Below are 15,610 nucleotides of genomic sequence, written 5' to 3'. Positions count from 1 at the left end.
CCCAGGTCCATATCTTGAGTGTTTTATAACAGAGACTGAAAGATCCTGCTCCTGCTTGTTTATATAATTCATAGCCATAGTATTATCAATCTGGATCCGAATAATATTTCCCTTTATGAATGATTCAAAAGCTGGGTGCTTTAAATACAGCTTTTAATTTCAGAAAGTTTATGTGAATCCTTTGGTCTTGTTTGATCAAGGAGCACTGAAAACAGATTTTGTCCAGTTATGCATCCTAGGCTTGATTCAAAGCATCCGTCATCAAAGTCTCTGAATCTATGGAGGATGAAAGATATCCTAATATGAAATTGGATGGGTGATTACATTCAAGAGAATGTAAGATGTAATCTGTGAGAGGTATACTGTATGATAGTTGTTGAGTATGTTGATTCCAATGTGTAATCGTGCAAAAGGAGTTACATGGACTGTAGCTGCCATAAACTTCTTGGCTCAGATAATTATCTGTTTATTGAACTGATCATTTGTAATATTTTGTTCATTCTTTGAAGTGGGAGAAAAGCCTTACCCTTTGTGTGTCTATCAATGTTCTTATGAATTCCCAATGATGAGATGAAGTTAGTTGGAATTTCTCAAAATTCTGCACAAATTCTAGACAGTGTAAATTTTGAATAGAGAAAGCAGTTGAAGTTTTAGCTTCCAGTAAGGTTCTGCTTGATATTAATCATTTGACTACATACAGAAAGACTAATAGATTATTTTTCCTCACATGGGCTGCTACCACCACTATAAATTTTGTGATGATTCTCAGGACTGTTGAAAGGCCAAATAGAAGGACTTTGTACTGATAGTGGTTGTTCTATATTGCAAACCTGAGATATTTTCTATGGTCTGAGTGGATGGGAATATGAGTGTGTGCATCCTTAAGATCTAAGATTGTCAGCTAATTGTTGACTTCTAGAGAAGGCAGGATGATGGTGGACAGTTATTTATTTTTTAATTTTTCTTGTTTGATATATTTGATTTCTCATAAGTACATTGACCCCTGATGATATTAACTCTTTCCTCTATCTTATTTCTAAACAAATTGTCACTAGAGTAAGGGGTATCTGCTAGCTTGCCCTATACATCTTCTTAGGCCTGAAGCTTACACCAAACCAATATTTTTGTTGCTATAGCCACTGCTGAAGCTAATGAAGAAATGTTAAAGTGGTCAGAAATCAATGTATTCAGGTGTATGGAACACTCATCTGCTTCTGAAAAATGGGACTGTAATTTAAATAATTAGTAATAAAATGTAATCATTTTAATCTTTTGTAAATTTTATATAGGAACTGTGTAATTTGGAATTGATGTGCAGATACTCTGCTTTGTAAAATAGCAGACTGGTATATTTTCTTTCCCATGTTATCTAGAAGTCTACACTACATTCCTTTCCAGGTGGATTATATACATAGATTTTAGACTTTTTAGTTCTAAGGGCCAACTCTGCCATTACTGAATCATATGGTAATTGTGTCTTGTCCTGTCCTGGACAACCTTTAACTTTATATTTCAAGTCAATTGTTCTTGCCACAGGCTTTGTAGAGAAAGAATCAATCCACATCTTGGCTTGAAGGTGCTGAAGGTCTTTGTGTATCAATTACTTAATTTATTTACATGTTTTACATACTATCATTCCAAGTAAAAACCACAATAGTTTACAAAGTAAAATATATAAGATACAAATAAAATCAGTAGAGTAAACAAAACATTCTTAAAAAAAAAAACCCTGTGTACCAGAACTTCACATAATTTTGGTCCTTTAATGTACTTGTGGAATAGAGCAAGTGGTCTGTGGCTTTTCTAGAGGACAAATTCACACTGGATTCTAGCTCCTCTGGCACAACTTTATATTTCACAGCAATAAACAAATCCAAAATTGCTTACCTTGCAGTACTTCACCAAAATAACATCAGAAGGTTAGTTATATTATCAGGAGCTGCCTTTTCCTTGTTCCCAGGGCATCCTTTTGCTCTCCTCTAAATCTAAGCTATATTACTGCTCAGAGGAGCCAACCTACACCCAGAATACCTTACCTTAAGGTGGCAAAACACAAAAAAAGAGCCAAAATAATTGCCAAAAACAATGACACCAAAAACACCAACAAGGCAAAATCAAACAATATCAGATATCAAATTAGACCCTAATATACCAGATGGTGAGTGCCTGATATAATAGACACATCAGCAAACCTGACAGCATGCCCCTATGTATATGGGCCACCCGGTCTGCTACATCATTTGCGTACTGTAAAAGTCTCTTTTTTTCAAAAACATTTTTATTCAAAAAAATGTTTACTTGCACATAAAAAAGATGAAAGAGTAACAATGATCACAGCTCGAGAAAGGCCAGTGTTTCGCAAAAAGCTTCTTTAGGAGCATCTCTGTCATGTCAACAGGCTGAATAATTTCACTTATACATCAATATGATAGCTGCCGGACCAAGGGTCTTATAACACTCTCAAGGGAAGAGGGACTGGGACACCTCTTTAGGCATGTCTTATGAGTCTTGGGACCTTACAGTTTCCCCCTAAACTCTGGCCATCTTTTCAAGATCTTCTCTGAATACTGAGGTATCTTTAAAAGGAAGCTTCATCAAATTGATTTTAGAGATGGAATCTGCTGACCAATTTCACAACCAGATAACTGTATTCTGCACTAAATCAAAAGAAGCATCCATCAAGTGTGCCACGCCTGGTTCAAAATGGGCCATCTCTTCCATAATTTCCGTGCTAATACCTGAAATCTCCTCCAGTATCTGCGAAGACATACGCAACTCAGACCTTGCTATATCAACACTGCAAGCAGCAATCTGAAGCACCTTGCTAGAGGCTTTGAAAGCTTGTTTCAAGATGGCTTCAAACTTTCTATCTTGCATATTCTTTAAGGCAGCATCACCTTCTACCAGAATGGTTGTTCTCTTAGCAACAGAACAAAGCAGTTCATCCACCTTTTTTAATCTAAGCCTCTCGCTCTCTTGGGATACACCAGGGAGTACAACTTGGATAATGAGTGTCCCTCTTTAAAATTTGCCTCAGGAGAGGCACACTACAGATCAATTAAATCCTTCACTGAAAGATTCAGAGGGCTTCCTAATAATGACCATAATAGGATCTTCCACAGTGTCCCGACTTTCTTCCTTTTTTTCCTCTGGAATATTCGAGTCTTTAAGGCCTGCAAAATTAGTGAAGAAAATTCATCTCTATGAAAGAGATGGACCATGGAAGAACCATTTCCCCATATGGAGGGATTTCTCCTCTCTCTTCATTGTCAATATTCCTCAGGATCTTACATTCCTCTCAGAAATCCTCTGATTTAGAGAGAATATCCTCTTCCACTTCTTCATCCTTCCTAGATCTCTTTCTGCCTTTGGTAGATTCCCCTGTAGCAGAAAAACCCAGAGCAGAGTATGGGACTGAACTCTGCCCCATAAAAAAAAAACTCCCTACATGCTCTTAACAAATTCATTTGAGAGAGCAGTCCAGGCCAAAGAAGAAGCCTTGAAGGGAAATGACAGGGACACTATATCCCTCTGAAATACACCACTAGGCTCCTGCTCTGCGGGGCTAAGAAAGGGAGGGTCTAATTCCCTTACTCCTTTCTGCACTCCTAACATGGCAGCTGTTCATGCCATGATACTTGAGTCCCTGGTGGAAATCAGCTGCCTGGATGGCACCGCTGAAGAGGTTTCCCCAAAGAAAAGCCTGAAATTGCTGTTTCAGCTTGTCCCCTCATCTCCTAAACAAGCATGGCACTGCTTTGCTGACCCCCCTGCCTGTATTCTGCAGGATCCACAGCTGCTGCAGAATAGGGCTTTTTTCCTATGCTCTGCTGACTTTTCTATGCTCCTTTAGCTTTCCCTGCACAGCACCCATCCACTCTGCTGTCTTGAACCTGTCTTCTGCTGCTCTGAAATCAGAGCCTTTGAAAGCTCCCCCCCTTTTTTTTTCACTTTAATCGACAAGTACAAGATAGACTCTGTAAGGAGGAGTGTTTTTTAAATATGAGAATAGGTGCAGGGAGTTGGGGGTGGCTAGGGAAGGGGGAGGTGAATTACAGAGAAAGTCGAATACAGTAGTCTCCTGGGCTAGGTCTGCTCCACTGAGGGAGGGAGAACCAGTCTTTCACTTCAGGAGCTGCCTGAAGAATAAAATTTACCCAATTCCCCTGGACTATGGACAACTAGGGAGGGAGAGCTAGTCTTTCACCTCAGGAGCCGTCTGCTACCATCAATTCTCCTCTAGACTAACTAGGTTTCATTCCATAACATGGGATGTTTGCATACCATCTGCTGAAGACAGAATACTAGCAGGCTGAGGTCAGCATGGATGTCTAAGGGTGATGTTAGCAGATCTGTTATTTTTTGTCTCCATCTGCTGGTTGATGAACATAACTCATTCATTTGTCTGAGCTGGTTTGACTGAATGACGAGGAAGCATTTTCATTCTTTAAATATGATCATATACAGTGTCCGCAAATGACCATAAATCATAAAATCCTGTCCATTTTTAAATTTCTATGTACTGACTGTAAAGGTCTGCATGGACATTCACTGTAAATAAACTATTCATGAATGTTGATGTTGTGGAATATATTTGTATTTATTAGGTATTTATTAGCCACCAGTATCAGAGCTCAAGGCGGTGAACAAGCATACATTCATGAAGAGAGAAACAAACAAAAAGAAAATGCAGAGTACTGAGTGGTTTGTATTTCAATACCTATGAAACAATGTGATTAATTTACAAATGTATAGACTATTTTTCTGGGAGTTTAAGCTATACAAAGTGGTATCCAATAACCAATAAATAACCAAAAACACAACAAAATATTAAATGCTAAATAATTAATATAGTACATTCCTTCAAAAAGAAGTACATCATAAGATCAATAACTGCTGTGACTGAGCACAAAGATTTACAATATCTAATAGGAAATCTATGTAGATATGTATGTGTGTGTAAATGGGAGGAAGGAGAGGGTGGATCAAATGAGGAAACGCTTATCAAAATCTATTAAAAGGGAAAATCATAGTAACTGAAGCATGTCGCGTGTCACAAACACTATTTTATGAATTAGCTTTTTAAAAAAATGTTTTATTTTGTATCTCAGACAGAAATCAGCACCATAAATAGCAACCATTTTGAGAAAAAAGGAAAGAATGATTTTCTAAAATTGTGGGGATCTTTTAAAACTTTTAAATGTTAGCTCAAGCCTCAGCATGCCTGAATATTAAAAAAAAAAAAAAGTTTATTTAAAGTACATCTGATTTGTTTCTATACTGTCCACTGAATAACAATAACATACATAAAGACCATATTAAGGCTTACCTTGCACAATAGAATATTCTCTCTTTGCAACCATGGATCCTGTATGGGCAAAACATGAGCAAAAGGATACAAACTCTGATAGAGTGGAATGAAAGACTTCACAGCTCTGCTGGCATTGATGCATGTGGCACAAACAAGGCTTGGCAGCAGCTTTGCAGTAACAATAGCGCCATCAAAGAGTGGGCCAAAAAATGGCACCTGGAGAACCAAAATTAAAAGATTTTTTGTGAATGCTATGAATAAGTTAGAAAATTAGATGTGAAAATGACGAAGTTAAATGTGAAAGACATTCTAACATCCGCTGGAGAAGACTTATTTACAACAAAAATCTGTTATACATATGAACTTATCCCCATCAAGCCATTATCTATAATCACCAAATACCATAGAGATCATTATATATAAATGCAAACAATTGTATACAACTTTCAAATAAGCTTATTCCCCATGTTCTGATGTCACTGCCCAGTTTAAGTTTATGATATATTTTACTGGACCAACAAAAGAATTATCAAAAGATGATGTATATGAGCTTTTGAGATAACATAGGTCCTTTTTTCAAAATGTGACTTAAGAAGGAACTATGTGGTCTAGAAAGGTCATGTAGCACAACAGGTTTGGCTATTGCTTATGTTGGCCCCATAAAAGTTATCACAACCTACAAAGAATCCCAAACTTTTTCAGAAATCTATACCCACATTCTAACCTTATCCGTTATTTGGTTATTTTAAAACTGTTTTGACAGGAAATACCTTTCTTTCTTCTTTATACTGTGGCATGATTGCTGTGAAGCTCTGGAAAACTAAAAACTTCTGATAGCATTGACACTTGTTCAGCAGTGCTATTTACCTTCCAAAATATACTACTACAGCTGCTACTCAAATAATGAACTTTTTCCAACAGTAGCTGTTGTCAGATTAAAGACATATCCTCACTGTTCATTCATCAGGAAATAGTTTCATAATTCACCTAAGGCTTTATCTGCTCTGAGTTTTGATCCCTCATAGGCAACAGAAAAACCTTGTACAGTCCACAGCTATCTTTATATATTTATACCACAAGTGAGCTGAACTTCCACCATAAAAAATGTTGTGGAAACAAATAGAATAAATGTTCAAGAAGAATTAGGTAGTATTTAAAATACATTTTCAGAAATTTAAGAAAAAGTCCTGAAACTTGAATAAAGTGATATAACAGCTAAACCTAACCATACAGTTGTGATCATTATCACAAAGAGAACAGGAAAGCTACTTTTACAGTTGTCAATGATATCACATAACAATGGGAAAGTTATACTCAATCCAAAACATGCTCAAATGGCAACAGATCACCTTTTATTTCTGTACATTGCCTAGATCGGGTACAATACTATGAGGAATATTATAGATCCCCCCTCACTGATACATCATCATCACACAATAGGAATCAATAATAATTAATATAATACATTTACATACTACTACAATACCTTACATTTCACATCATGTGTATGATTCCATACAACAGAAAGCATAATATTCTTCAATGATTGATTTCTCTTACAGGGCAGAAGACTGGGGTAAGGTTTGAATTATGGAGTCATCGTACTTAATGAACTCAGGTGAGTTGCATTGGCTGTTTGTAGTGCTGGGTAGTGGGCGTCCGTTAGTGAGTGGAAGTTGTGGAAGGGTGAATGCTTTTTATCAGGTGTGTTGGTTGTACACATGTTTGGGTGTGGTTTGAGTGGTTAGTGGTGATTGGCGTTTAAGCTGTTTAAGAAGGCGAGGCTGGCCGCCATGGTTGTGGTTGGATTTATTCGTGAGGAGAGACGGACTGAAGTCTTCCGCCCTGTAAGAGAAATCAATCATATGCGGCTGTTTTTGGAGTAGTTTTTGATATTGGGTTCCAGCCTTGCTTGTTTATCGTGAGTATATAAAAAACTTTAAAAAAAAAGAATTATTTGAAGTATTGTAGGGATGGGAACCGTATACTAGATATAAGTTGAGTGTGGCTCTATGTTCCAGGGTACCAATATAGAAGAATGGCAGTATAATTGGAATGAAGCCGGGTTAAACTGCTTTGAATAGGTATGTTCTGTCCATAGATCTGCGGGCAATGGTATGTAAGGGTTAGTAGTAGATGATTTACATTGAAGTATAATGTAGATTTGTTATTTATATATACTTGATTGTAGTGGAATTATGAGAGACTGATCTGACGGGGAATTGTGGTTGCAAATCGCATTTTTGAGATTAGTAAGTATGATTTTAGAGGTTATATTGGGATAATGGGTGAGTGTAGTATGGATATTCATTCACGTATACATTTATAGGTACTCGAGTGTGAATAAGAATTTGTCCCCCGAGGAGATTAAATCGTGTTAAAGACTTCCCCTGAAGAAGCGCTGATAGGGTGAAACAAGGCACCTTGTTGGGGTAAACATCGCTGGAATAGGGGGGTAAACATCATTGGAGTGGAACAACATATAGTAAACATCTTTGGAGTGGAACAACATATATATGTATGGAAATATCAGTGGAGTAGAACAACATATAATGTAATGTGAATATTATGAATTAGAGGCTAAATATAAGTTAATAGCGTTGGAATTCTGGGGATGTAATACAGTGACATATGAGATGTATAAAACAATGAATGAATATTGAAACACTAATTGGATTTTATGGGTGGGTTTGGATTTTAGGTGTATGAATGAGTGTGAATGTGGATTTGGGATATTAAAGATATAGGGATATTAAAGGTATAGGGATATGATATGTGTGTAGAAGATTACAGTATGATATCATGTGATGTAAATATGACATTTCCACAGTCACAAGATGGATGAGGTTTTCCATCTTGGTTGATTAAAGTGTATATCTCATGCATATTGTACAAATGGGTAAAGTGCAATATAGATTAATAAAAATTTGAAGAATATTATGCTTTCTGTTGTATGGAATCATACACATGATGTGAAATGTAAGGTATTGTAGTAGTATGTAAATGTATTATATTAATTATTATTGATTCCTATTGTGTGATGATGATGTACATTGCCTAGAGCCATTTTTTTATTTTAGATGACTAAGAAATATTAGAAAAATAAATATATGGTATGAATAGGATACCTAGGGCTAACTTATTTAACATTTTTTTTCACAGATGCATAGTAAAAAAGGCTTTGATGTAATCAAACCCAGCATCTTCATTATTTTCATGCAGGGTTTATAAATCTCATAAAATGCCAAAATCATTATGGTTAAAAAAATCTATCCACACAAATTTATGTCCACTGTGAAATCTGGAACCAAGCATCAAATATTTGAATTTAACAGTACATTGTACAGGGATCCAGTTCCTGGACCGGCACGACGCTGCGGATCCGCCATGTTGCCTGATGACATAGGGCGCACGTTCCCCTGGGATGACGTCATCCGCTTCCAATATAAAAGGTCTCAGTATTCGCTAACGTATCGAGTTAGCAAGGGGATTGCTTCGGCTTTACTCCCAAGCTACTCTGCCTCCTCGGACTTACCAGGGGTGCCCGCTCCTTGGGGGCCTCGCTCTCTTTTCTTTATTTCAGATTGCAGATAGGAACCGGTACTCGCTCCTCGAGGGCCCAGGTTCCTGAACACTCTGAAGATTCTCTACTGCCTGGAAGCTATCGCAGACAAGGACATTTGTGAGTTACCATCGCTCTCTCAGAGCTTTCCCTGGAACCAGGTACTCGCTCCTCGAGGGCATAACCCTTTCCAGCTACTGAGCTTCCTTAAGACCTTATGTGAGTTTTGGTCATCCAGTTCTGGCTATGAAAACAGCATACCCTGTCTACTCACTATCTATAGTTTCTCTACAGCTCAGCAACCCTGGGATCGCTGTTCCAGTTCCAGAAGGACTTCAGCCCAGCCGGTCATATCAGCTCACTACTGCCACCTCTGGTGGTTCTACTAACCTGTCTAATAAATGAATTATCTGTGTATGTCTCCATACGCAAGCCTAGCCGGTGGTCCATCTCAGGATATCCTCCTGGGGGCGCAGTCATCTGCCATTGGCCCAAGGATCCACCTATCTACATTCCTCTACAGCTCAGTGCCCTCTCCAGGCACTCCGCTGGTAATAGATTGCTACTCCTATATATATATATATTATATGGAGGATAATCAGTTATTGGATAGTTATCAGTTTGGTTTCCAGAAGGACCATTCGACAGAGTTGTTGCTTTTGCCATTGTCTGATATTTTGTTAGGTTGCTTAGATCAGCGTCAAACGGATATTTTGGTTCAGCCTGACCTGTCTGCAGCCTTTGACACCCTTCACCATGATATTTTGATAAGAACTTTGTCTTCTTATGGAGTGGGGGGTATAGTTTTAAACTGGTTCCGGTCTTTCTTGACAAATAAAGTGCAAAGAGTACATATTGGTTCTACACATTCTTCTTGGCATCCTATTAAATAGGGTGTACCACAGGGTTTGGCGCTGTCTCCTGTCCTTTTTAATTTGTATTTGGCACCAATTGGAGTCATTTGTCGTTCATTGAACATTCGATATTTTCTATACGCTAATGACATCCAATTTTTTCTCTCTTGTGGTCCTGGTGGTGATATTCGTGAGACACTGGTTCAAGAAGTTATGAAGCAGGTTCAAAGTTGGTTGATAGAACACAGTTTATTTTTGAATATGAATAAGACAAAAGTTCTATGTGTTGGACAGTGCGCTGAAGAGAGGAGTGGGAAAGATATTAGGTTATCTGAGACATATGCGGTCCCAATTTTATCTGAGATAAAGAGTTTGCAAGTCTTTTTAGACTGAGTTATCACTGAGTTATCACGTAATGAAAACTGCTTTTTATAAACTAAAGCTTGTTCGACCATTGCAAATGTTATTGCCATCCAATAATTTTAGAATTATAGTACAATCATTGGTGCTTAGTCATTTAGACTATTGCAGTACATTGTTTATTGGTCTGCCGAAATCACTGCTGCGAGAATGCAGCTGTGCAGGTAAATAGGTGGATTACCAAAAAGAGATCATGTCTCTCCGGTACTTAAGGAACTACATTGGTTGCCAGTCGAATGAAGATGCAAATTTCGACTTATGACATTTGTTTTTAAATTATTAAATTGCTCATCTTCTTGTGTTCTGAAAGATAATATTGTACTCTATAATCCAAGTCGATCCTTAAGGTTGGAAGGAACCCAATTATTAGTGGTTCCCCCGGTCAAACAGTATAAGGTTTTAATTAGAGGGTGTGTGTTTCCTTACTTAGCTCCTAATGAACAGAACAAACTTCCAGTTGACCTGAGGTTGCAGAAAGATTATAAGGTATTTAGAAACATTTAAAAGCAGTTTATTTTTTGGAAGCTTTTGGGGGTAGTGATCAGGTTCAATGATATTAGTTAGGGAATGCAGAATGGGATGATAAAAAAAGTTTTTATTTTATTAATGTGTGTTGTATGGCATAGAATGTAAGTGTCTAGATTGTATTATTTTATTAATGTATTTATTGTAATCCACGCCAAACTGATCTCTGGAGGCAGCGGAATAAGGAATTTTAAATAAATAAATAAATAAATAAAATATGCTTGTATATGATGCTCTTCACTAGCATCTGAAGCAAATGATATGAAGAAAATATAAGAGTTTGGGAAAGATTGGGACTTGAGAATTCAGCATGAATTGGGCAATTCTGTTTCCTCATTCAGTGAATTGGGTGCTACTGTGAACAAAGTAAAAATCCAAAATTGTTTGTATCTATTCAAGGCAGCTTCTTTGTCCCTACCTGACTAAGATGTAAACAATTGTTTGATGACGGACCATTTCATATCCTTAAAAATATGATGTCATCTTGCGTATTCCAAAATCACACTGTGCATAGATAGAACATCCAGTGTTTATTGAAGGATGCTGCAACAGCTGAGAACTTGTTAGTATGCTGAAGCACACACACGTCTTTCCATTCTCTTTCAATTTATAATGTTATAGACACTCTCGGTTTTCATACAGCACTCAGTAATATGCTGCTTTCGCAGAGATACATAGATAACCATGTACACAGCATGTTTTTGCTACTATATGAGCTTGAGTTTTGAAATCTTGCAGATCTGAATATAATTTGCATATTCTGAAAAAATGACTGACAGGCAACCCTATTTTCAAGGGTCTCAGATGGCAGCTTTCATTCCTTAGCAGGTTATTGTGTTCCATTGGTTTATGATGAAGGGGCATGTTGATGCCAATCGTCTTAACGTCTAAAAATGGAAGTAGTTTGTAATGATACTGCAAGGTGAAATTCAAATTAGAAATTAATGTATTAAAGAACATTGAAACACTTGCAACCCTGCTATTTTAGACATCCATATGAAACAAATCTCTTTATGTATGGATTCCAAAGGAATTGTATGTATGGATTCCAAAGGATTGTTGAAAACCATATTGATGCATAGATAAACCTGAAAACAGAAACAGTTCTTATTTAGCACTATATTACCAAAGTCAGAAACCAGTGAAAGCAGCATATTACAAAGCACTTTATGCAGACTAAGAGAGTCATTTGCATTATAATCACCTGAAAGAGAGTAGAAAGATGTATGCGTGCTTCAGCATGCTAACACAGGAGTAGATAACACTGGTCTTGAGTACCACAAATAAATCTAGTTTTCAGAATATCCACAATGAATATGCATGAGATATATTTGCATAGATTTGAGGCAGTACATGCAAATACAACGCAATCATAATTATTGCGGATATCCTGAAAACCAGACCTGTTTGTGGCACTCTAGGACTTGAGTTGCGTACCCCCGTGCTAACAAGTCCTCAACTGTCATGGTATCCAAATTTAAACATTGGCATATTCTATCTATGCACAATGAGTTTTTGAAAGTATTGTTCATTGCATACTCTAGAGGATGCAAAAGCAAAGAACTTGTGTCAAATCAGCACTGACTATACTCAAGATGGTTTTTACTGTTGCTCAACTACGAAAAATATGTTTAACGTTCATATTACTTTTCTGTTAGAAGATAAATGTATACTTTTGTAAACCGTTATGATGGCTCAACCAAATAACGGTATATAAAACTCAACAAATAAATAAATAAATAAGATGAAGCTGAATTGGATCAAATAGGCCATTATGGATGTGGTTCTTGTGAACTTTGTCAACAACTATAGAAAGAGAGATCTCAAATCACCCCACTATTCAGTATCAAGTGATAACTAGGGACAATACTGACTGCACTTCCAGATTTGTAGTTTACATCATTCAACGCCCATGCCCATATCTGTACATAGGATGCATTAAATAAGCCATATGAACATGGCTCACTGAACATCTGTTACACACAGCCAGCCATGTCCCACGGCTGGCTGCCCTCACCGTGCTGTGCGACTGGCACCGATCCCTCGAAGATGTGGCCGACCTCCCAGAACACTGCCGTGCCAGGGACACCAGGAGACTGCCTGTTTAGGCGTGTGCGGCAGTTGGGCCTTTAAAGGTCCAGCAGCGGGAAAATCTGGCAGCACCTCCGAATGTCGTCACAGAGTTGCCTACTTAAGGGCAGCTCTGTCTCTCTCCAATCGCCTCAGTAACAGGTTCCTTGTGCCCTGTTCTGACACATGCTTCTGGTTTTCGCCTCTGGCCTGACCTGATTCGCCGTTCGCTTACACTTCTTGCCTGCTGCCTGGCCTGACTCGGATTGCTCTCGGACCTTGCTTGCCTGCTGCCTGCCCTGACTCAAGATTGTTCTTGGACCTCACTTGCCTGCTGCCTGCCATGACTTGGATTGTTCTTGGACCTCTCTTGTCTGTTGCCTGCCCTGACTCAGACTGTGTGTCGGACTTCTCTTGCTGGCTGTTTGTCCAGACCTCGGATCTTCCACATCTTGTGCTGCCTGCTGACAGTGAGGACATTCGGGATTCTTCTTCGGAGGTAGCAACTCAGCCTAAGGGTCCATGTGAGTAACAGATTACTGAGGCCATGGACGCAGCAGATCTCTCAGGTCCACAAGCCATTCTTGGTCTGGCTCAAAGAATTTAGCAGCAGCAGCAATGCTTGGAACTGTTGGCGAATTCTCTGGAACGCCTCAGCGCACGGCTGGATGCTGCAGCAGCTCCGGTATGTATAGCTCACCCAGAGACTCCCCCGATGGCTGCTGTCATTCCTTTGATCCGTCTGTCGGTACCACCATGATATACGGGGGATCCGGTCCAATGTCGAAGATTCCTGAACCAGTATATTATGCACTTTGCCCTCCAGCCAGGGCAGTTTCCCACCAACTCAGTCAAGACCACTTTCATCCTTTTTCTACTGGATGGGAAGGCCCTGGCGTGGGCATCACCTACCCCAAAATACATAGGACTTTGTTAAAGCATTCAAGCAGGTATTAGATGAGCCAGGAGACTCACTACAGCTGGCTTCAATCTGTAACATCTTCGCCAGGGGGCACGCCCGCTCATGGACTACGCTATTGAGTTTAGAACCTTAGCCACCGAACTGAATTGGAGGGAGGATAGCCTTCGGTGAACATTTTTGAAAGGGCTATATTCCTGAATAAAAGAGGAATTAGCCGCCCAAGAATTACCCAACTCCTTGGATGAGCTGATCGATCTGGCCGGTCGGATTGACCATCGTCTACAGCAGCGGTCTTAGAAGATAAAGCCACATCGACCAGTCTTGTTGGCGCCAACCTTTTCTCATCCTCGAGTGGAATCAGCACCTGCATCCCCTAATACTTCCAGCACGGTGTGAACTGAAGAACCCATGTAATTGGGTCATACCCAGCTCACTGCAGATGAGAGGATTTGCTGCCACATCTTGGGCCTTTGATTTTACTGCAGTGGTGCCGGTCATTTGTTAGCACAGTGCCCATAGAAGCCGGGAAACGGATGAACCTAGGAGCTGGTGGGGAGTTGCTCCTGGGTCTGACCACTTCTGCTCCCCAACTCATCTTGCCAGTCACCCTAAAATCTGACAAACAAAAATACTCCACGTTAGCCCTTGTTGACTCCAGTGCCGGGGGACATTTTATTACCAGGGCACTTGTTCACTCATTGGATTTACCCTATAATGGCTTGGGAAAATTCACTATTTCTTCTATCCACGGAGACCGCTCTCCCAGGGTGTATTACCACCAGTACTGCTCCCCTCCAATTTCTCACCGGGGTTCTTCATACTGAAAATATCACCTTATTGATCATTGAAAAGGCTATTCTCCCTATCATCCTGGGGCTCCCCTGGTTGGAATGCCATTCACTCCAATTTGATTGGGAATCTCTACAACTTGCTAAGTGGGGCCCATAGTGCCAAGACTGCTGTCTAGATCAAGTTCAACCACCTACAGCGCTCTTAGTAGCCACGACACTCCAGGTCTTCCTCCAGTATATGCGGAATACGCCGACGTGTTCTTTAAGTCTAAGGCCGAGGAACTACCTCCTCATTGGCCCTACAATTGTGCCATCAACTTGATGCCTGGTACCTCCCCACCATATTTCCAGAGACAGCAGCTATGAAACAGTATATTAAAGAAAACCTAGATCAGGGCTTTATCAGGCCATCTACATCTCCCGCAGAAGCTGGCTTCTTTTTAGTCTCTAAAAAGGATGGTTCCTTGTAGCCCTGCATAGACTATCAAGGCCTTAACACCATAACAAAGAAGGACCGCTACCCTTTACCTCTGATTACTGCATTATTTGAACGCCGTCAGGGAGCTTGACTATTCACCAAACTGGATCTTCGGAGGGGCTTATAATCTAGTATGTACAAGAGCTGGTGATGAGTGGAAAACGGCCTTCAATCACGCGATGGCCATTATGAATATTTGGAAATGCCCTTTGGACTCTGCAATGCCCCCGCTGTATTTCAAAATCTCATGAATGATATGTTCAGAGACATCTTATATCACTGTGTGGTAATCTATCTCAACATCCTTGCTTTCTCTAAGGACTTGTCGTCTCATCTTTGTCATGTTCGCCTTGTTCTACAATGCTTACGGGAGAATAAACTATATGCCAAGCTTGAAAAATGCATCTTTGAAGAGGAAAGTCTACTGTTCCTTGGATATATAGTCTCAGGCCATGGTTTTCACATGGATCCTGAGCAGGTTTGTAGCATTCTGGACTGGCCCCAACCCACAGGGCTTCACGTCCTGCAGAGATTTCTGGGCTTTGCAAACTATTACCGAAGTTTCATTCCTCATTACTTCAAGATTACTGCACCTCTTACAGCTCTCTCAAGAAAGGGAGCTAATACGAAAATTTGGCCATAAGAAGCAGTTAAGGCCTTCCATGAGCTAAAAGAGG

The 15,610-nt window shown here is 39.4% G+C and overlaps 1 protein-coding gene across 4 annotated transcripts in view; it reads right to left on the bottom strand.

The window, feature by feature from the left end:
• RALGAPA2 (Ral GTPase activating protein catalytic alpha subunit 2) overlaps nt 1–15,610 on the bottom strand; it is a 1,327,630-nt gene that overhangs the window by 298,956 nt on the left and 1,013,064 nt on the right. For all 4 annotated transcript variants that reach the window (XM_029593760.1, XM_029593759.1, XM_029593761.1 and 1 more), the window contains one exon: nt 5,400–5,527. In XM_029593760.1, coding sequence (XP_029449620.1) covers nt 5,400–5,527 — 128 coding nt within the window. The remainder of the gene's footprint in view (nt 1–5,399; nt 5,528–15,610) is intronic.

The sequence above is a fragment of the Rhinatrema bivittatum genome, chromosome 3 (genome assembly GCF_901001135.1).
Source record: "Rhinatrema bivittatum chromosome 3, aRhiBiv1.1, whole genome shotgun sequence".
NCBI classification, from domain to species: Eukaryota; Metazoa; Chordata; class Amphibia; order Gymnophiona; family Rhinatrematidae; genus Rhinatrema; species Rhinatrema bivittatum.
The sequence above is the reverse complement of the archived record's forward strand: the minus strand, read 5'-3'. Positions and strand labels throughout refer to the sequence as shown.